The 21,306-nt window shown below is 37.9% G+C and overlaps 1 protein-coding gene across 1 annotated transcript in view; it reads right to left on the bottom strand.

Moving 5' to 3' along the window:
• eif2ak3 (eukaryotic translation initiation factor 2-alpha kinase 3) overlaps window positions 1-21,306 on the bottom strand; it is a 49,304-nt gene that overhangs the window by 5,977 nt on the left and 22,021 nt on the right. The window contains exons 3-17 of the mRNA XM_030126608.1: window positions 17,544-17,738; window positions 16,450-16,580; window positions 16,009-16,276; window positions 14,889-15,048; window positions 14,264-14,389; window positions 13,973-14,095; window positions 13,660-13,889; window positions 12,542-12,654; window positions 10,444-10,566; window positions 8,748-8,897; window positions 6,577-7,126; window positions 5,293-5,466; window positions 4,225-4,398; window positions 2,765-2,866; window positions 1,015-1,077 (exon numbers count right to left, since the gene is read on the bottom strand). Of these exons, the coding sequence (XP_029982468.1) occupies window positions 1,015-1,077; window positions 2,765-2,866; window positions 4,225-4,398; window positions 5,293-5,466; window positions 6,577-7,126; window positions 8,748-8,897; window positions 10,444-10,566; window positions 12,542-12,654; window positions 13,660-13,889; window positions 13,973-14,095; window positions 14,264-14,389; window positions 14,889-15,048; window positions 16,009-16,276; window positions 16,450-16,580; window positions 17,544-17,738 (2,682 nt within the window). The remainder of the gene's footprint in view (window positions 1-1,014; window positions 1,078-2,764; window positions 2,867-4,224; window positions 4,399-5,292; window positions 5,467-6,576; window positions 7,127-8,747; window positions 8,898-10,443; window positions 10,567-12,541; window positions 12,655-13,659; window positions 13,890-13,972; window positions 14,096-14,263; window positions 14,390-14,888; window positions 15,049-16,008; window positions 16,277-16,449; window positions 16,581-17,543; window positions 17,739-21,306) is intronic.

The following is a 21,306-nucleotide window of genomic DNA, read 5'->3' as shown; positions in this document are numbered from 1 at the left end:
GTCCCACTGACATTAGAAATCTGTTTTGCAACAGGACACCTGGCCAAGGTAGCAGCCACAGAAAGTAAAAATTATATGTGTGTTTGTGTGTATTTTTGTAGGTTATGTATGCATTTTATTTTTTTAACCACTGATTTTTTAAAACATTTTTCTTACAAATAACGCAAACAATAATGACAACGAACAATACAGAATTGTGCATTATGCATAATGGCCTCAGGTTAAACAGTGACATTCATCCTTCACTGCATACTCCATGATACTTTAAAAATCATAAACAGAGATGAATGTTTGTAGTTTAAAAGTTTATTTTGAAGAAGATTCAAGGATTTCAAGCACCTGTACCAACCCTGTATTTAGCATAAGAATGAAGTGACCCTCCACTACTCCCATATCACATCATGTACACTACAAACAAAAAGTTAAGGATATTTCCTTTTTTTATTTCTTTTTTTGTCATTTTTTGGTCATTTTTACAATTTGTAAATAAAACTATATCTGGTCATTAAAAAAAAGTTTCAATTCAATTCACACACAAAAAAGTAAAAACGCTGTGCAAGAATCCCAAGTGAAAAAAAAAAAAAAAAGCCCAAAAATTTAAAATATCCTTAAGTTTTTGTTTGTAGCGTATATGTGCAATCACTATGTAAATATCTTCACTCCCACAAAACATCAGGACCTCGGACTCAATACAAAACTTCAAATCCCTTCTCAAAACTCACCTGTTCAAACTTGCATTTTCCTGAGCTCCTTCTTATTTGTGAAACGTCTTTGAGTGTCCAAAAAAGTACTGTATAAGTGTGATCTATTATTATTATTAAATCTTATACTTAAATGTTTATACTTTTAAGAGCCTTTATTTCTTTTGCACTGGTGTGTTGCATATTGCTGCTGAAAACTGTTACATTTCCCCATGGTGGGATCAACAGTCTTATCTTAAGCTCTAGTCTGATTTTATGGGCTCAGGTGCAGTTTGAGGTTTGTGCCACTAGATGGCAGCAGACAGTCACTCACCTCCTGGACGTTGTTTTTGGAGAAAACCTCTGGGAAGCGCAGCGCTCTCACCTCTGTCAGCGTCTGGAGGGAGACATGTAAACACCTGTGAGCGGAGCTGTGCTAAAAGCTAATCAGGCCCTTTGTTCCTGAGACAAAGAGCTCCTGCCGGCGAAGAAACAACTCCAACTCCGCGCCGATACTTTGAGGAAAAACTATTATTTAACTTGACGCCGTGATTTAAATGACAATAGTGTGTTACGGTTTCCCCCAAACAGAGATAGCAGGCATAAAAGAATAATTAAACGAATAAAAGAAGCGACATGAAGACAAAGTGCCTCTGTGGAAAGTCTAAACCAAACCAAAAATGAGTTATCGTCCTTTTACATCAGCGACCTGCCAGTTTAGGAGATGATGTGTGGAACTTAAAGCTGCTTCTAGGTGTTATAAAAATCCCTTTTCATACACAGAGGCATTAATCTTCCTTTACACGCCACCTCCCTCTTTATGTTTCTTGTGTTGCTTACATTAGCCTCGTCTCTGCAGGTTTTATTTTATTACGGGGCTCACTAACCGATTTGTACAGACAACATTACATATATCACGTCTTATTTGTGTAGTTTATTTTATGTGTTCTTTTACGGCGTAATAAACGAGGATGTGAGGTTCTGGAGAAAAAAACATAACAGACCACTCTGGATGTCCCGACCTGGACCCCAATCAAAGTGTTAATATTAGTACCTTCATATGGGAATTTAGGTGAAATATTGACCAGGTTTCAAGGTCAAATTCAAGCACTTTTAAGGGTCATTTTCCAAATTTTTCCAGCCCAACACATTATTGCTGGGGTAAAATACATCTAATGTTGCCAAAAAAATTATTAGACCACCTTTGTTTTCTTCAATTTCTTCTTCATTTTAATGCCTGGTACAACTAAGGGTACATTTGTTTGGACAAATGTAATGATACCAACAAAAATAGCTCATAGTAGTTTAATTTCAGAACTGATATCTATCCATTTAACATGTTTTCTTGATAATAACCAAAATCACTTCAGTTCTTACATCAATATCTATGGCATTGTACAGACAAAAATAGTGTTTTTAGACATTCCATGCTTTCTTTTCTGTCCATTTTAGTCACATGATACACACAGGAGTTAGTTCTTGATTGCATAACCATTGTTTCTGATGACTTTTGATGGTCTAATAATTTTTTCCGCGACTGTACAGGAATACATATACTCATGATTATTTTTATCACTCTTTATCACAATTGTATTATGCTATAAACATGTAAAATTATGTTTCATAATGGCAAAAACTTTAGAAATGAAAGGAGAACACAAAGTTTTATCCAAAAAACAGAAACCACTTAGCGTTCTTCAGACACACTTGCACCGAGACAAAGATGAGGGTAAAAATGTACCTGGAGTCAACCTGAGAAAACCCACTACATTTTTTTTTGTTTGTTTTTAATTTTTCTAAATGTATCACCTCTCTGTAAGGAGCTTTGGATTGTTATATAACCTGGCAGAGTTAATATTAAAAATAAATCAATAAATCACATCACAGAGTTAGAATTACAAGCACTTTCAAGCACTTTTCAGACCTTGAAAACACAAAATTCAAATTCAAGCATTTTCAAGGAAAATGCCGTTTTGCATAGATGTAGATGGTAACTACTAGAGCTAACAGAAACATAGCGATTCGCTGAAAACAGAAATAGAATAGCATTGCGGATGTGATCATGGATGTGTGTCCTGACTCACCCTGACTCTCTCCATCTGGGTTCTGAATGGATACAGCAGCTCGAACAGGATCAGGCCCAGTGAGTAAATGTCCACTTTATGAGAGTACGAGTTTCCAGAAAGCTGCGAGGACGAAAAAATAAAACAAAAACAAAATACCAAATGAATCTCACGTGTTGCATTTATGTTTAAAAGACTGACGTGATAGACAGTGTTTACAGTGATCACATCTGTTCACATCAAACTCATGACTATCATTGAAACTGAACCTTTAACTTGTCATCATTTTTCAGTCTAATATTTACATTTCCTGTACAATGTCTTTTTTACAAATATGATACAACAAATATCAACAATATAGCTCCTCTCTTATATAAGATTGTAGGTAATCTATTACAACAAGTACACTGTGTACGATGAAATGAACTACAACATTATCAATTCCCATCAATGCCCTTTATCTGGCTGTTATTATATTTTTCAAAGGTTATTTAGTTATTTATTTTTGTTAATGTTAATATCATCACTATTATTATCACTGCTGTTAATGATAATGATTTTTTTTGTTAATTATCCTTTGTTGCCAATTCCTTTGTCTTCTCTTTCATTTTTCTCTCACATACCAATGTATAATGATGAATATGTAGTTAGTATCTGTTTTTGTTTTGTCTTATTTGTTGTCATGTCTTTCACATATATTATGTAGTGTCATTTAATAAAAAAAGTTTTAAAAAAAATGATACAACAAATATCAACAACATGGCTTCTCTCTTATAATATAAAACAGTAGGTAATCTATTACAACAAGTACATTGTGTATTATCCTGACACAATGGATGAAATGGAAAAAATAAATAAAGAGATAAAAAAAAACATATCAATAAAATAAAATAAAAATATTCACAGGCATGGTGACTACAACTACATGGTCTGAAAACAATCTTCATCTTCTTCAAGTGTTATGTTTAAGTTTTATCAATGAAAGGTTGCATTTTTTTTTTATTTCAGCATATACGTTATTCTTTCGATTAACATTTGTCTCAGCCGCTGAGTCACATCTGGTCTGAGTCTTCCTCCACAGTGTTAATATTTACTTTTACATATAATAATAAGGTCTTTTTCCTGTTTTTTTCTCCCACTCAGATGCTTGTTCAGCTCTGACATAAACATCATTATGCATCTTCCTAAAACAGTGTTCTCTCTCTCCTTAACATCACTCTCTTCAGCCTATGTAAACTTTATAACTGTCCTCTCCCAGGCACGAGGCCAGTTCTCCTGCCTCTTCGCTCGCAGAGGCATTACGTGATGCTATCGATCCACTTAAAGAGGACGGCTTTGACTTCAGCGAATTATTTAAACAGCATTTATATAGGATTGATTCCGTCTCGCTGCTTCATTTGTTCACCCGAGCTGGGATAGGCGTAAGCGCTCTCTGCTGTATTTGCATGGAAGGAAATCGCAACTGTGAGGTTTGAACTGACCTGCTCCGGGCTCATGTAGAGCTTGGTTCCGACCTGGCCCGTGTGCCGGGTCAGGAGCGGCGCCGGCGTAAGGGTGCTGGACTCGTCGTCGTCCTCCTCCTGGTCCATGGCGGTGACCAGTCCAAAGTCTCCCACCTTCACCACGTCGTCCATGGTGAAGAAGATGTTTGAGGGCTGAAAGAGGGACGAGAAACAAACATCAGGTTGAAGTTCTAAGCACTCAATTCAGACAAGCACAATATGGACAAAAGTATTGGGACACGTTGAATTCAGGTGTTTCTTTTCTAACAGGGGTCTGAGATACAAAACAATAATGACTAATCTCATAATATAGTTTTATATTGGGATGAATATAGTTGCATTGGTTAGTTCGGTTTAAACTGTTAAAAGAAATATTGATGTTTATAAACTATACGGACAAAACTATTGGGACACATCATGACTACAGCTGCTGATTTGAGATAAAAACATCAATATTTCCATACAGTTTAAAGGGAGATTTTTCTTCCTGAGTGAAATGTGAAGAAAGTAGATGGTTAGTTGTGGCAGAAAATTATTATTTACAGACAGACAGATGAAAGATATTTTAGAAATTTAGAGATAGAACATTTAAAATCATAGTAATGGATAAAAGAACAAAAAAAAAATCAATGTTGCGAGAAATTAAGTAAAACCCATCTCTGAGGCATTTTGGAAGCAAAGATAACAATTTAAACCAAACTAACTAATGCAATGATATTCATCACAATATAAAACTATATTATGGCATTTGTCATGATTGTTTTGTATCCCAGACCCGTTAGAAAAGAAACATAACACAAACACAAAGAAACATGTATCTCCTTATTGACTATGTTTCTTGCTAAATAATTAATGCTATAATTCTACTATTATTATTTCATTCTTCTTCCATTTACTACTTGTTGAAATACAGCTTTGGAAATAATGACACAACTGTGAAAATGCCACAAAAAGTGAGTTTTCTTAAGTAAAAACATGAGGCAACTTAAACATAGAAGTGTCCGTTTCCTGTGGGTCACATTAAAGCGGATGGCGGTGACGTGTTACCTTCAGGTCCCTGTGCATGAGCCCTTTGCTGTGCAGGAAGTCGACGGCCTCTGCGATCTGGAGGAAGATGTCCAGACACTGGTTGTGCTCCCTCTGCTCGGGCAGACAGCGCTGGGCCATCCAGTCCTTCAGGTTCTCCTTCCGACAAAGCTGCATCTGGATGTAGAGGTACACCTGGGGACAGAAACAGGACGGTTTACGCTCAGCTATGGCAAGGTTTTCCACTCATACTGCTTCATGTTCCATAAGTTACATCTGAGTGTCAAGTGCAGAATAAATACGAGTGCTGAAACTAAATTCAACAACTTCTTAAGTCACTTTAGAAATATGTCTTCAACACCCTGACCTCTAGTTGTAATTGTTTTTACATGACTGTATTTCATGTTAATTTATCAGCCCTGATGTATTTTATTGTACAGTTTAATGACCGCAATTCATTTACCTAGTGCATTTTATGTTAAAGTTTAATGACCCTAATTCATCTACCTTATTGTATTTTATTTTACAGGTCAATCACTGCAGTATATCTACATAACTGCATGTCATGTTGCAGTTTAACTTTTTTTTGACATTTCTACAATCAAATGACTTTTAATGGCTTTTTTTAATAGAAAAATTACTAAGTGATCCAGTTGTGTTCTAATTAACGATTCGTCTTGTAGTGTGTATTGTATGTCTCGTACTGTAATTGTTCTTTATATGAAGCAGATGATATTCTTGCCTTTAGATATGACCCCGTATGCTGAATGTCACCCTGTCTGTTAACTGTTGTCATGATCACTCATCATATTATTATGATTAGTTTACCACCACCGGTGTGTGAATGCGAGAGTGAATGAATAATAGATCAAAAATGTAAACCACTTTGGTGCCTTGAAAAGCGCTATTGGAATCCTGTCCATTATTATTATTATTATTATTATTATTATTATTATTATTATGTGTCTAATGTGATTTAAGGTTTAAAGGTGGAGTGATCCCTTCAAAAGAGAAAAATCTGAAATATGTGCAATATTGTACATATTCAGAAGTTTATTTATTTTAGTGGTTTTATGGTCATTTTTATTGTATTCTACTTTGCTCTTATCTATTTTTATCGACCTATAACATTAATCTAAAACATTTACAAAAATCTTTTATTCTCTCTGCAATAGTTCTTCTTAACAATACAAAATAGACTGCACTGTTTTTAGTTAGTTTATCAGATCCATCCATCCATCCAGTAAAGCTGAGTCTGAAATCTCTGTACGGCTCTAACAGCTGATTGGACGGAGGCTGACTGACCTTAGGGGAGGGCATGGTCCGCTGGGTCGGGGGTGTAGTGGGAAGCGCCAGGGTGAGTGAGGTTGGTCGGGGAGGTGAAGAAGAAGAGGGTGGGGCGGTTTCCTTCTTGGTGTGCGATGAAGACGAGCTGTTCTTCTCCGTCGTCGTGCTTGGACTGACAGCGCCCGAGGCCGAATCCGTGTCGGCGTCGACGTCTCGGTCGCATCCTGAGTCCTCGAACACGATGTCGAAGGAGGACGAGGTGCAGTCGCTGGGTCCGCGAGGAGGGCACAGCTCAAAGGAGTGTGGGGTGTCTGAGGCGTCGGGGTCGGCCTGGCTGTCCCGCTCCGACATCAGGCTGTCGTGGCCCAGCAGAGGGTGGAAGGACAGATCGCCGTCGTCGACGCTGAAACCCGGAACGTCGCTGGTGCTGCTGGTCAGCAGGGCCCGAGCATCGACGGACGCCTCCAGGACGTCAGGACCACAGACAGGAGAGACGGAGCTGGACACCGGAACTTTGACTGACAGCGCCTCCATGTGGTCGAGAAAACTCATTGGCCAGTCAGTGGTGCTGAAAGGACAGAATGGAAGTTTAACTCTGTCCTGTTGTGTCTGCACTGTCACTGTTTAGTCTATGCTCCATCTGCAGGTCACTAAAAATATAAAACTAAAATAAGAAAACCAGTACAATCTGAATTCATTTGAGTGTGTCTATTGTTATTATTTTTTGACCTAGATGTATTTTTATTTCTTATTTATTAATTTTCATTTTCAGGTATCGACTGGACAATAAGCCACCCCTCTCTCATAGTTTTGCACAAATGTTATTAATATGTAAAAACACTGGAAAAGCATTTTGCAAATGTATTTATATTGCTTTTTCAAATCAAAAGATTTAAAAAAAAAAAAAGAGCTGGGATAGGCTCCAAGCAACCCCCTTGACCCTTGTGAGGATAAAGCGGGTTCAGAAAATGAATGAATGAATGAAAAAAAAAAGAAAGTCAAGTACAACTAAAAAAAACTTTAATGCATAATAGATCTGGATGATACGCCATCAAACTAAATTTCAATTTTGTTTTTCAACTTTTTGGATGATTTATGATTTCAGCTGATAATTCTCTAGTTTGTTTGTTTGTTTATTTCGAATTAGCATTAAAACCAAACAACAAAAGGATTATATCATATAAAAGAAAGTCCAACATTTGAAAAGAAGCGGGATGAAGTTTAATTTATAATCTCCCGCCCCCTTACCCCATCCTTCAGCCTACCCTAAATTCCTACACAAAACACAAAACTGCTGTACATATCAATGACAGACTGTCCATTTTGTAGCAGCATTTCACATTAAAGTAAACTCTGTCCTTTTTGTAGCTGTAACAGTGCACAACAAAATCAACAACAAAAAATAAAATCTGTCCATTACATAATAATAATACACATATTAAAAAACAACAGTTTCATAAACATGTTGCAGAAACACCTACTAAAAATAAATCTTTACCAAAGTATAAGCCACATGTGACTGGAGAAATACATTCACAGTTAATATAACACAAAAAACCAACTGGTTGCATTTTGACCTTTTTGTTGAGCTAGAAATGGCGCCAAAGAAATAATCTTGTTGTTGCGATTCAGTCATATTCAGAACACAAAACCTCAATTGACCAAATTAATTCGACATACTGCAGAGCCATGATGTACAGTAAAGATGCACGGGTAAATCACAAAATAAACATTGTGTGCTTAAGTACAATATTTATCAGCCGATAGCAGCTTTTTCTTGTTTCTGAGAAAGAGAGAATTAGAATTTTCTGCTACTGGTCGTGTGAAATAATGGTCGGCTGATCTAAATTTAAGCTGGGGCCAACAAATTAAAGTGACTACAACCACACCATGAATAAAACAGCTACAAATGACTAATTAACGAAAAGTTCAGAGAGGTTGGAGTCTAATGGAATGTAATATAATTTAACCATAAGAACAAGGATGAGGGTTATCAGTCCGCAGCCTAATTCACTTTGTTCTGACAAACCCTTTGTGTGTGTTGAGCGATGCAGAGTAACAGAGTCTGCGCTGTGATAAATGTCATTATTCTTTCTTTCCTTTCACGGATGCTCTCCCTCAGCAACAGATCGGGGCCCTGATTGGCCCGTCGAGCTACACGGGATAAAGCGTCTAAAGCCTCGGCTCACCTGGCGTCTTTCAACCACCTCTGGTCCATCTCCTCCTGCCAGCCCTCAGGGGGGCTCTCCTGCCAGGCGTTGAAGTAGCGGATTATCCCCGGGTGCTCCAGCTTGGCTAGAGCCTTCACTTCTCGCATCACCTTCTCACGGGCAAGCTCCCTACATGACGGAAAAAAAAAAAAAAAAATACAAGAAAGATGAGGTCTGATTTCTTATTCCTCTGCCAGAACCACAAAGTCAAAGAATTTCTGATGATATTTCAGCTTTATTCGTCCACAGAGAACAACTGGTTTTTGTAGGAAAGCCCAGATACAAGACGATAAAATACAAATATACAAGACATAAACACACAAGAAAAACCACATAGGGATGCAATAAAGAGAGTGATGGGAACTGAATGTGGTTTTCCCACACTGGAAAAAAATCTAAATCTTACCAAGTGTATTTTTCTCATTTCTAGTCAAAATATCTCATTACACTTAAAATAAGACATAATCGCCTAAAGAGTAACTTTCCAGTGAGATATAAGAACTTATTTTTAGACAATAGATCTCGAAAATCCTATTTCAAGAAATCTTACCATGATAATTTCACTTGTTTCAGTGGCAAATTTTTTTTGCTTAATTCAAGCAGAAAATCTGCCAATGGAACAAGTGAAACTTATCTTGGTAAGATTTCTTGAAGTAAGATTTTCAAGATCTACTGTCTAAAAACAAGTTCTCATATCTAACTGAAAAGTTACTCTTTAGGTGATTATGTCTTATTTTAAGTGTGATGAGATATTTTAACAAAAAATGAGAAAAATAACACTTGGTAAGATTTTGATTTTTTGCAGTTCAGGTTGGCAATCCCAATATTAAACATTAAATGATAAATATAAAGTATACTAAAGTAAAATAAAATATAACAAAGTGCTGAATTCTTTGACCTACTTTTCCCAAAATGTAATGACATCTATCCAAATTTGGTATGAATTCAACCAATAGTTTTGCTGCTAGAGTGTTAACAAACAAACGAACAAACAAACAAACAAACATACAAACTGAACCAAAAACAATACCCTTGCCTCCCCTTCAGGGGGCAGGGTAAAAACAACACAGGGTGCAATAAAAGGAGTAGAGGGGGACTGAATGTTGCAGGCTCAATGTGGATTCCCAGGTTGACAATCCCAATCATTAAAATTATATGCTAAATAAAGTGCTGAATTCTGGGAAACAAGGTATAACATCAATGAAGAACCAACATAATAGCAAGGTGGACACAATTTCAACAATATAAATGTAAACAGTTACCGAGAGTTAGGTAGTAAACTGCATTTTTTTTGGGTTTTATGTTACTATAAATCCACTTGTTCTTAGAAAATAATGAATAGGATCTGTTCCATTACACTGACTGTGGCATTAAAATAAACAGCCTAAATACACCAAGGGCTCATTGAGGAATAATTAAATGTCTACTTTCCAATGCACTGCGTGACGCATGAGCAACAACGGGGGTGAAATGAAAATACACGCAGAGCCAAAGCAGCTGAACACTCATTTTTCATGCTTGTCAGTGTAAATATATACACGCGCCATCAAATGTCGGAGCCTTTTCAGTATTTTCTCTTATTTAGATGAGTAACTTAGTGGCTTATGTAACTATTAAGAGAAGATGAAACTGAGATGAAAAGATCCAGCCTCCAGCGAGAGGTCTGCGGAGTTACCTGTTGGGCAGACGGATCCTTTTGATGGCGTAGTTGCAGTCGTCCACTTTGTTGCGGGCTTCAAACACAACGCCGAACCCCCCGCGGCCGAGGCACTGCACTGGCTCAAAGTCTGTCAGGTACCTGAGGCAAGACACTTTGCTCATCATCATGTCAAAAAAAAAAAAAAGCCGATTCTTATCTCAGCATGAAAAAAAAAAAAAAGTGTTACAATCTACAACCTTGATTCTGTGTAATTAACGCTTTCGGTGACTGGGTCATGTTTATGGAAGCGGGGAATGATTTTGCTTGTAATTAATTTCTTAAAACCATTATCTCAAGATCAAGAGTTAATTATTTTGTTTAACTCGAAGCATCAAAGCTTGTTTTCACACGATAACAAGAAATCAAAAAGAGGACAATTTCTATAGAGAAGGAGATAATTTATCAAAAGTGAAAAAACAACTGAGCTGAATGTTATCTGTGAAAAAAAAAGGCAGCCCTCACCCTCTGCCTTTACCTTGACAGAATTACAACCTGATGTGTTTATCAGCAATTAGTGCATATTGATCCAATATTTTCAGCTTTAATCAGTTGCTACAGCTGTCAAGGTGCATGCTGGTACAGCACTCCTGCTCTCTGATAAACTGAAGCAATGAGAGGAAACAATCTTTTGTTTTCTCCGGATGAGATAAATGAACTCATTATCAGAAGAAGAAAGCTTTATCTTGACATAACAAATTAACTCCGTATCTTGAGATAACAGCATTAAAAAAATATGCGTATGGCTGTTTCTGACATCTGTACATGTTAGGCTGAACTTCAAAACTGAAAAATGTTCCCTTTTTTTTCATCTTTCTTTGTATTATGATTATTAATACTACTATGCATGTATACATATATATGTATTTATATATAATTTTCTTTGTCTTATTTCCTATAAGTGTGGTTGGCGATAAGCACAAGTTTGTTAATAACATTATTATTATCATCATTTACTTACTTTTTTACTTTATTTATATTACTCCTTTTTTTGCATGTGTGCATTTCATGGACACATCAACAATCATTTGTACATGTAGATAAATGTGAGTGCTTGTAAGTAAATGTAAATATGTTTGCATATATATGATCTTTATAACTATTCATGTTATTGTTCCACAAAGTAGGATGACCATGAAAAGCATTGATTTTCACAATTTACTCCAATGTTATGTTTTGCACAGCAAAGTTCTGTTTTATTCTGTAAAACATACAAAGTCAGGGTCTTTGGGGGGGTTGAAAGTTTATGTCTTCTATGGAAACAAGTGGGCAAATGTGATTCAGGCCTTAGTTCCTGATCTGTATCTTCCTCCTAATGAGCCTGACTCATGTCGATCTCAGCTGCTGCAACAGTCACCAGTTTTATTTCAGGAAACTTCTCCTGCGTGGACTGCAGCAGGCATGGAGGGAGGGAGGGAGGGAGGGAGGGAGGGAGGGAGGGAGGGAGGGAGGGAGCGGTGTTTGTCATTTTTTGGGTTGATCAGAACAGAAAAAAACTGAAAGCTGATGACACCAGGGAGAGAAAATCTGCAGCTTAATCAGATCTGCGCTTCGGTTTTGGGTGGGTTCTGTCACATTATTGAGCTCTTGAATGTAAATATGCAAATTCCATCGATCAGACTTCAGGAGGTCAGCAGCAGCCCATAAATTACGGCTACTGATCATATTTGGGATGTCTGAAATAACAAAAAGCTTCTGACAACGTGCTGACAGTGATGTAAAGGGACACTGCGACCCTGTGGCAGATGCTGCCGGGCAGGGTGTGGATCATGGGGGGGGCAAGGTCATTTTCATTTGATAGCAAACACATGAGTTATCCAATCATGCACTACTACGACTTGTATCTCCTATCTCTGCCTTGTCCTATCGAGGCAGGCTGGAAGACCAGTGGTCACCATGGTAACAGTGCCGATTCTGTAGCTACACCTTGACAAACTGAGGCTCGCACGTGGCTTTCAGGTGTGAACACAACTACTCTCCGGCACTGTGGTGGTGTTACACGTTCTCCTGAGTCATGACAAAATCATTTAGGCTGAGCATGTTTTTTTGCCTGAGCATCAGTGTGTTAGCGGCGTACCTGGACACATATTCACTGGAACGGGTCTCCATAGCAACTGGCTCTTTGGATTCCACAACTTCAAGGTCAAACTTGGAGTCTGTCTGGCACTGTGTCTCCGACTCTTTCCGTTGCTTCAAGAGAGAAAAGGGGGACGAGAAACTTCGATCAACTCATTATCGAACGCTACGCTAGTGTAGATGATAACAACATTTAATACATTAACTCTTACAGTCTCCAAGGTTCTTCTGTTATTTTCCTGTTTCAATTTGGTTCAGTTTGTCTGAACTGGTTGATTGTACTGGAGCTGAACCTTGTGCATTTTTTGGAATAAGAATACTGAAAATAAGGAAAAAATGTGACGTTCTTGTTCTAAGGTATGTTTAACAAAATATAACAATAAAAAAGGGGAAAACTTATTTTAAGAGCAGTTGTTTTTGTTTTGTTTTTTAAACAGAGAATTTGTGTGTAACAAGTGTATGTAAAATTTCATGCTTTATCATTGTTGAATTTTCAGACATGGTATACAAATGTGCTTAGTTGTCTGTTGTAAAGTATCTTTCCAAGTAAAAAAAAATTAAATTTTATACACACACACACACACACACACATATAAATATATATATATATATATATATATATATATATATATATATATATATATATATATATATATATATATATATATATATATATATATATATATAAAAATTGGTTCAGTTTGCTTAATAATTTAGTTATTTCTAATGGTCAATGACTAATCTGACTTTGAATGGTCAGTGACTAATCTGACTTTGAAGGAAAACAAAACTGTCCCACATGAAACTTTTTACAGGTCACTTGACGTTCAGTTTGAGTTTTACTGATTAATTCCTATGAGATGATTTTAAATTCAACAGTTGTCGCGTTTTAATGAAGTCAAACAAGTTCATTTCTGAGAGTTTTGAGGACCGAGTATGGGGTGATATTGGTTGAGTAATTGATTTTGGGCTTCCCTGTTAGTTGACCTTTATTCTGGGTCTGAGCATCTCGTTTTAGAATACATGAATTCATAAGAACCCCTTCTACATGCTTTTGTGGAGACACTGTCACGTCTGTCTAAGTCAGTGTGATGCTTATTCCACGGTCTTCGTTCGTACCCGCACATAGGCCACAGGAGCTGGAGGGTGGAAGAACTTGCGGACGATGTAGGTGGTGGCGGCGATGCAGAAGATGATGGTGCCGATGATCTCCTTCCACCAGGGCAGGAGGAGCACGGGGTCCTTGTTCCTGCGGTTCTCGACTGCCGCCCCATTACCGTTTATCAGGCTGATGGCGCTGTCCCGTTTCTCCCGGTAACGCTTGCTGTATGGGAAGTAGTAGCCGTTGTCTAGAGAGGAGCAGAATCAGTCAGTGGGGTTTTATTTGTGTTGTCCTTTTCATTAGTCGACTGTATGGCGTCCGGGTTCCTACCGTATGGATACTGAAGGATGGACAGGGCGCCGTTGCTGTACTCATCATGGGAATACTTGTCATTATTCAGACACTTGTCGAACTCATCAGAGCCGACGAGGGCAGGCGTCCGTGATGGGGAATCTGCGTCAAGGACAAGATCAATCAGGACTTTGATTTCAGTCGAAAGACGGATCGATAAAGCCCGAGTAACAAAAATAAGTTATGCTTTAGGAGGAGCAAAGATAGAACTCTAACCAACAGGGATGTTAACAACAACCAGGGTCCCCACTCAGAGAACTGTAGACTTACGGATTAGTGGCTTCCACTTCACAGTGGGGAGTAGGATTATGTCCTTCTCCAAGCCAATCGCTTTGGAGGGGAACTTTTCTGTGATCCTCACTGAGGACTGGAGGTAGAGCTGTCCCTGGAACATCCCTGACAAAGAAACAGCAGCTGATTTTTACTGTGTACTTACAGGATTACAACAATGTAGTTATTATTAAAAACTCGATGTGATAAAATACTTTTAGTAACTGAATAAAAAAATTTCAACTAATTGAAACTGTGCTGTATTTCTAAAAATTTACTAAAATATCTAAATAAATACAAATTCTACATTCAATCCCCCCCCCCAGGGTAATTAGATTTCATGGTTTAGATTGTAAGCTTTTTAAATATCACCTTTGACACAAACAGCATATCATACAAACTAAAAAACTACTACTACTACTACTAAAAATAGCATTAAAACTACTAAAAACTAAACTGAGGCTTTATAAAGGTACAACTAAACTAAACAAGGAAACCAACTTCAACCTCAAATTAAAAACATTCACAAAAAATCAAATAATTAAACTGCTATAACCATGATTTCTGCATCAGGTAAAACTGTAGAAGTGGTTACAGTGTATGATCCGTGTATGTATGAATTTACCGAGGTAAACGCTGGAATCTGAAGACCTTCTGTTTTTGTCTCCATCTTCGTCCTCCTCATCGGTTTCTGCCTGGCTCCTGTAGGTGTTGTCGTCAAACAGGCTGATTGGTGTGACTTTGCCCCCACCCACCAGCCAGGCTGAGGCAATGGGCGTATAGAACTACAGGAGACAGGCGATACAAATGGGTTAACATACTGCAGTGCACTGATCTCCACAGACCCTATCAGGTGTTATTGAGCATTTTAAAGCAGTTCGCATAAGTTACTGCAAACTCTGGAAAAGACAAATCACACTCAATCACCCTGAACCCCATCCCCCTTCCGGAAAAAAAAAAAAAAAAAAACCTCTGGAGAAGACTCAAGAGGGAGACAGATGGTCACAGGACATCAAATAAAACTGAGCGGCTCTTATTTTTGTTTCAGGAGCGGCACAAAGCATCCAATATTGATGTGAAAGACTGGTGGAGAGCGCACCAAGACAAATCAAGGTTATTCCATCTTTTTTTTTTTTTAACTCTTCCAAAGTTTAAATTTTAGTATTAGTTTAGTTTATTGAGGTGGTCTTTGTATGAAATACATTTAGACACAGAAGCATAAGTAAATGCTGAGGGAAAAAATAGTTCTAACTATTTGCCTTAGGGTTTAAGTTGATTCATTTATTTGAGGTCTGACGTAGTTTTTTTTTCGCTTTTTGACCAGTATAGGCTCTACAGTCCTGTGGTCTTGATGCAGGTAATCAATCTCCCAATAGAAGTGGGCGGTACTTTAACTGGAGGAGAACTCAACTAATCAAATCAAAGTCCATATATGACTTCCTATCCGTGCTCAATAGGAACTATATTGATATCTCTAACCATTTCCATGTTATAAACCATCAAATTATGGCCCATTATAAGTAAAGGCAAATTTTGAATGTGTCAAGAATTCAAAAATCTAAATTTCTCAAACCTGTGAACAAACTTTGAAGACACTGTCCCAAGGAAGCTACAAAAAAAAAATTGAAAACCACAGTGGACGCAGCGTCTTCACAACAGCTCAAGGCCTATCAGACGGTGAGCTAAAAGCCACTGGTCTCTTAATTACAATCTATATTCTTATTAATCTGGTCATAATATCTCACCCGATGCTCCCAGACCAGCTGTCCGTCAGGCTCAGTGCTGAATGCCATCACCTTCCAATCAGGAACAGACACTTTAATGACCAGGTCCAGATTCTGGTTCTGACTTCGCTGATTCTCCGTCTGATCCCTCTCTTTTGGTTCCTCAGTGATGACCTTTGGACTCTCCTTCCAACCATCGCTGTTCGCCACTTCTCCTTCCAGGAAGTTGATTCCGGATTGCGCCTCAGGAACGAGCTTCAGCTCAAAGTTTCCAACGCTGAAGTTCCACCTGATGTCGAACGTAATGACAGAGAAGATACAGATACTGATGTTAACTGATATTGGCTGAGGAGGCGCTGACTTTATTAACCGTGACTGGAAAGTCAATAAAGTCTCTGATTGGAGCGATCCACATCCAGCTCCGGCTGACTGACAGTGACAGACTGATGGAGTCAAACTCACTTCTCCATCCCTGATCGAGGTCTGATGGCTCGCACAGTCTTCTGAGTCCTCTGCACCAGGAGCATGTCTTCGGCCTCCATGTCCTCCTCCCCCCACCGAGTGCACCCCCCCGCCGAGCAGATGTACCGAATCTGAGGCAACAACGAGGAAATTTAGAATGCTTTTAAGATACACTATATGGACAAAAGTATGTGGACACATTGAATTCTGGTGTTTCTTTTCAAACAGGGGTCTGGGATACAAAACAATAATGACAGATGTCATAATATAGTTTTATATTGAGATAAATATCATTGTACTGGTTGTTTTGTTTAAATTGTTATCTTTACTTCCAAAATGCCCTGACTTAATTTCACTCATCACTGGTTTTGTTCCTTTTTTGTTATTTTTTTTTATCCTTGACTATGATTTTAAATGTTCTATCTCTAAATTTTTATGTATTTTTCCAGCTCTGACTGTCAAGAGAAGTTTTCTACCACAGCTAACCATCTACTTTCTTAGGAAGAAAAATCTCCTATTAAAGTTTAAGGAAATATTGATGTTTATATCTCAAATCAGCCTGAACAGGACATTTTATGAACTGTAGCCATGATTTGTGTCCCAGTATTTTTGTCCATATCGTTTATATATGGACAAAATATGCATTTTGGAAGCAATGATAACAACTTAAACAAAACTAACCAATGCAATGCAGTGATATTTATCCCAATAAAAATCTATATATTAACGTTTGTCATTGTTTTGTATCCCAGACCCCTGTTAGAAAAGAAACACCTGAATTCAACGTGTTTCAATACTTTCCTAAACATATAGCATCATTTCAAGACATTGGCAAAAGCAATTCCAACATTTAAGCAGCTTTTCTGATATTTTCTTTGCATCCAGACCAATGTTCTTGTGTTTAGTCTGACTGTACCAGTTCTTTGAGACTAGATATCAGTACTTGAAATGTGCCTGTTCTGCTGGCAGGTCATTTGATTATTCATTTACAGCATTGTACTGCTTTTTGTTTGCGGAGTAGGGCCCTTCTCCGATTAAATGCATCAGTTTTTTTAGCTTTATTAACATGTTTTAACTTGGATGACTCCACTGACCTTGCCGCTGTAGGCCCCCAGGCCGTAGGTAGTGAGGGATTTGCCCCCGACCAGGACTGTGTCGTCTCCGATGCGGTACGAGGACTCCAACAGGGACTCCACGTTGAAAGGCACTGCCTCCATACTCTCCCTGTCCCGGTTCCACTGGAACAAGGCACCGTCCAGGGAAGGGATAAGCATCTTATTGCCAAAAACCTGCAGGCAAAAATGGTGAACATTAGAATTGAGTTCTCATGGAACAATATTTTATTTAAATGTTTATTTTCATCCTATTTCAGTTCCAGTAGGTCTTACTGTAGCTGACTCACCGGCTTTAAATGCTTCTAATTTTTATCACCACTGTTTCCTTTTGCCTTTGATCTTCTGTTTATTCATTTTTTTACTCTGCTATGATGTAAAAGAAGCCTGCAGGAATACATAGATCACTGAGCTGAAATGTTTGATTAAGAGCAGAAAAATAAGTTGTCTGAACATCTTTCAATCACTGAGGGGTTAAAAAATCCTCATATTTTAAGGTTTTTTATTTTTGGTTAATTTTTTACTCTGCTACGACATAAAAGAGGCCTCTACCTCAGTGTATTTTGAGTTAAAGTAAACATCGGGCATGAACAAGGTTTTAATTTCAGGAAAAAGAAAAAAAAAAAAAAAAAAAATTGATGTGGGGTACCGGAATCCGAATTGGAGTATCGACTGTGCGCAACTTTCACTGTGACTAATTCCTGAGCAACACAGATAATAAAAGAACTGATTGACTTTCATTACTTCTGTCTGATGCAATTCCTTTTAATGGTCTGTAAACGTCCTGGAATATCTTTCTTTCCAGTTTGGTAAGTCCATTGCTGCTCAGACAGACAATCGTTGAAACACAAAAACACTTGCCCACATCGGCTGACACATATCCGCCCACACAGCAGCAGCTTCAGCCCCCGCACACTTGGACTCAATCCACAGGCTCGGGACCATTACACAACTAAGAGCCTAAGTAATTAACCTGGATCTTTACAAAAGTGTGCGACCGTGGATAATGTGTGCGTTAGCTATTAGGCGTTCGCTGCGGGGGGTGGGGTGGGGGGGCTGCTGACGAGGATGACATCATTGCAAAAAAGTTGAGTGTAATCCCGATTTAACCTGCAACAGCTTTACCTTGTCAGGAGCTGTTAAGGCAATTGTTTTGGTCGGGCACGTCAGTCATTATGACACGACGACCGTCAAACGATTTATGGACGTCCGTGTCGTGACTCAGTCCTCTCAAAAACCTGTTCAGTGACAAGACAGCAGCATCGGACAATGTTTTTTAAGCTGAAATATATCCTAATAAATGTGATCTGTACAAAATTAAATGGCAGCTTTGTCTTTGTTTTTCTTTTTTTACTGTATTAAATGACTTTGGGACATGGTACTGATACACAATAGCTCTGTAAATCATGTTTAAAGGTAATGCACCGTGACATCCTCCCGTTTATAGCCTCTCTAAATGAGAAAACCAGTTATGAACAAACAGCAATAATCAATGCAAAAGAAGAATTACCATTCAAGTGTTAATGGCTCACTGTACAAAAATAATTCTACAAAATGGGACATTTAATAAGCAACCGTTTTGTAAATCATATGCATTCCTTCACTGTACCTAGTTTTAGGCTTCTATGAATCAAGGGTTTCCTCACACTACCTGAAATATTCTAGTAAAGAAAAGCAAAAACTAGTCACTTCATTCAAATAAAACAAACTCCTCATGCTGTTGTAAAACTAACAAAAGCCATCATCATAATTGCATGATGGAATAAAGAACAAAAAAAAAAAGACTGAATGGAGAATAATAAAATCCTCACCACGCAAGTCATATTTCAGTTTCAGAACAAAAGAGGCAATAATAACTCTGGGTGACAGACACTTCAGGTCATAATACGACTGAACCTGTGGTCCTTGTAACTCTAGAACACGAGAACTTGACCGGCGCAGGTCAATCACCTCGTTTGCAAATCCTGAGAGATTCTAAAGTAATTAAGAGCAGTAGCTGTAGTGGATAAAAATGTGTGTCAGGATGATTTACTGGAGAGCCGAGGCGAGAGCAGAGGTGATGTCATCTCTGCAGAAACACAGGGTTGGAGACGAGATGAGGATAAATTTAGCAAGTGAAAGGAGGAGGGGTTAACAATCTGACCATCACATCACACCATGCTGGCATGGCCGAGGGGGTGGAAAGAGGTTTAGAGCGGAGGGGGAACTTCTCAAAGCTGTGGATGAGTCATCGGGCTCCAGACGATTTAATCCGAGCTTCTGATCCATCAGTTACCGTGGATCTGCTGTCCCAGCCACCCTTTCTCTCACTAAAGGTCTGCTGGTCTTTACTACAGATTAATCATGTGAAAGATTATCAGATCAACTGTGATGTGATGCATAAACTCCCCAAATCGACAGCTGTGAGATTTCAAGAGGAGAGACATAGTTTTGCAGGAAATTCGCAAAAGTTATAACTCCCTGAGGAACTAAAGTGTGAGAATGCAATGTGTGCAATTTCTTAGTATAAATACTCAATAAAGTACTTGGAATTTTACTTAAACTTGTACATCTTCATAGATCGGGGGCGCCAAACTCATTTTAGTTTAGGACCACATTCAGCTCAATATGGTCTCACATGAGCCAGACCAGTAAAATCATAAGAGTGAAAAAAATAAAATTACACTATGGAAATGTTTACATCTACAAAATATCCTCTAAAAATGTGAACAACCATTAACAATGTGAAATTTCTTAAGAAAAATAAGTGCAGTTTTAATAATATTATGCCACTGCTTATCATTTACACGTGTTCATTACAACTTACAGATCACAGTAGATCAACAAATACATAAAATATTTAGTAATTCATTCAAATATTTAGTATTCAATTCTTTCATTGATCTTCTGAACCTGCTTTATCCTCACTAGGGTCGCGGTGAGTGTTGGAGCCTATCCCAGCTACCAATGGGCGAAGGCGGGATACACCTTGGATGAGTGGCCAGTTCATCACAGGACGGACATATAGAGACGAACAACCAATCACTCTCACATTCATGCCTATGGGAAATTTAGATAAACCGATTAACCTAACAGTGCATTGGATGGTGGGAAGAAGCCGGAGTAGTAACAGAACAGACATAATATTGTTAAAACTGCACTTACTTCTCTGAAGATGTCTCAGGTTGTTCATATTTGTTCAGGTTACTCACATTTTTTGTGAAATGATAGTTTGTAAATGCAAACATTTTTATGTAATTTTACTTTTTTACACTGACAAAAGAGAAAAATTTGGAGTTGTCATTATTTATAGGTTATTATGATAGTATTTTACTGGTGTGACCCACTTGAGACCTGAATAGGGCTTTAAGTGGCCTCTGAACTAAAATGATTGATTGTTAATATCTTCAGTGTAATTTTTGCATTTCATAAATTTGTCCCATGGGCCAGACTGGACCCTTTGGTGGGCTGAATTTGGTATGTTTGAATAGAATAGAATAGAATAGAATAGAATAGAATAGAATAGAATAGAATAGAATAGAATAGAATAGACTTTGTCATTATACCAGTTGTGCATAGAAATTGCAGACCCCTCTCTTATAGAGCTCTGTTTCATTTTGGCCACTAGGTCCTTCTTGTTTGTCTTTTATTATACTGTGCTTGATACATAGAGAGAATGTCAGTATGTTATATCATCCAAGAACATTTATTTATCTACCTTATTTAACCAGGAAGTCCCATTGAGATAATAAATCTCTTTTGTAAA

This window comes from Sphaeramia orbicularis, chromosome 22 (genome assembly GCF_902148855.1).
Source record: "Sphaeramia orbicularis chromosome 22, fSphaOr1.1, whole genome shotgun sequence".
NCBI lineage: Eukaryota > Metazoa > Chordata > Actinopteri > Kurtiformes > Apogonidae > Sphaeramia > Sphaeramia orbicularis.
This window is presented reverse-complemented; position numbering and strand designations above follow the sequence as displayed.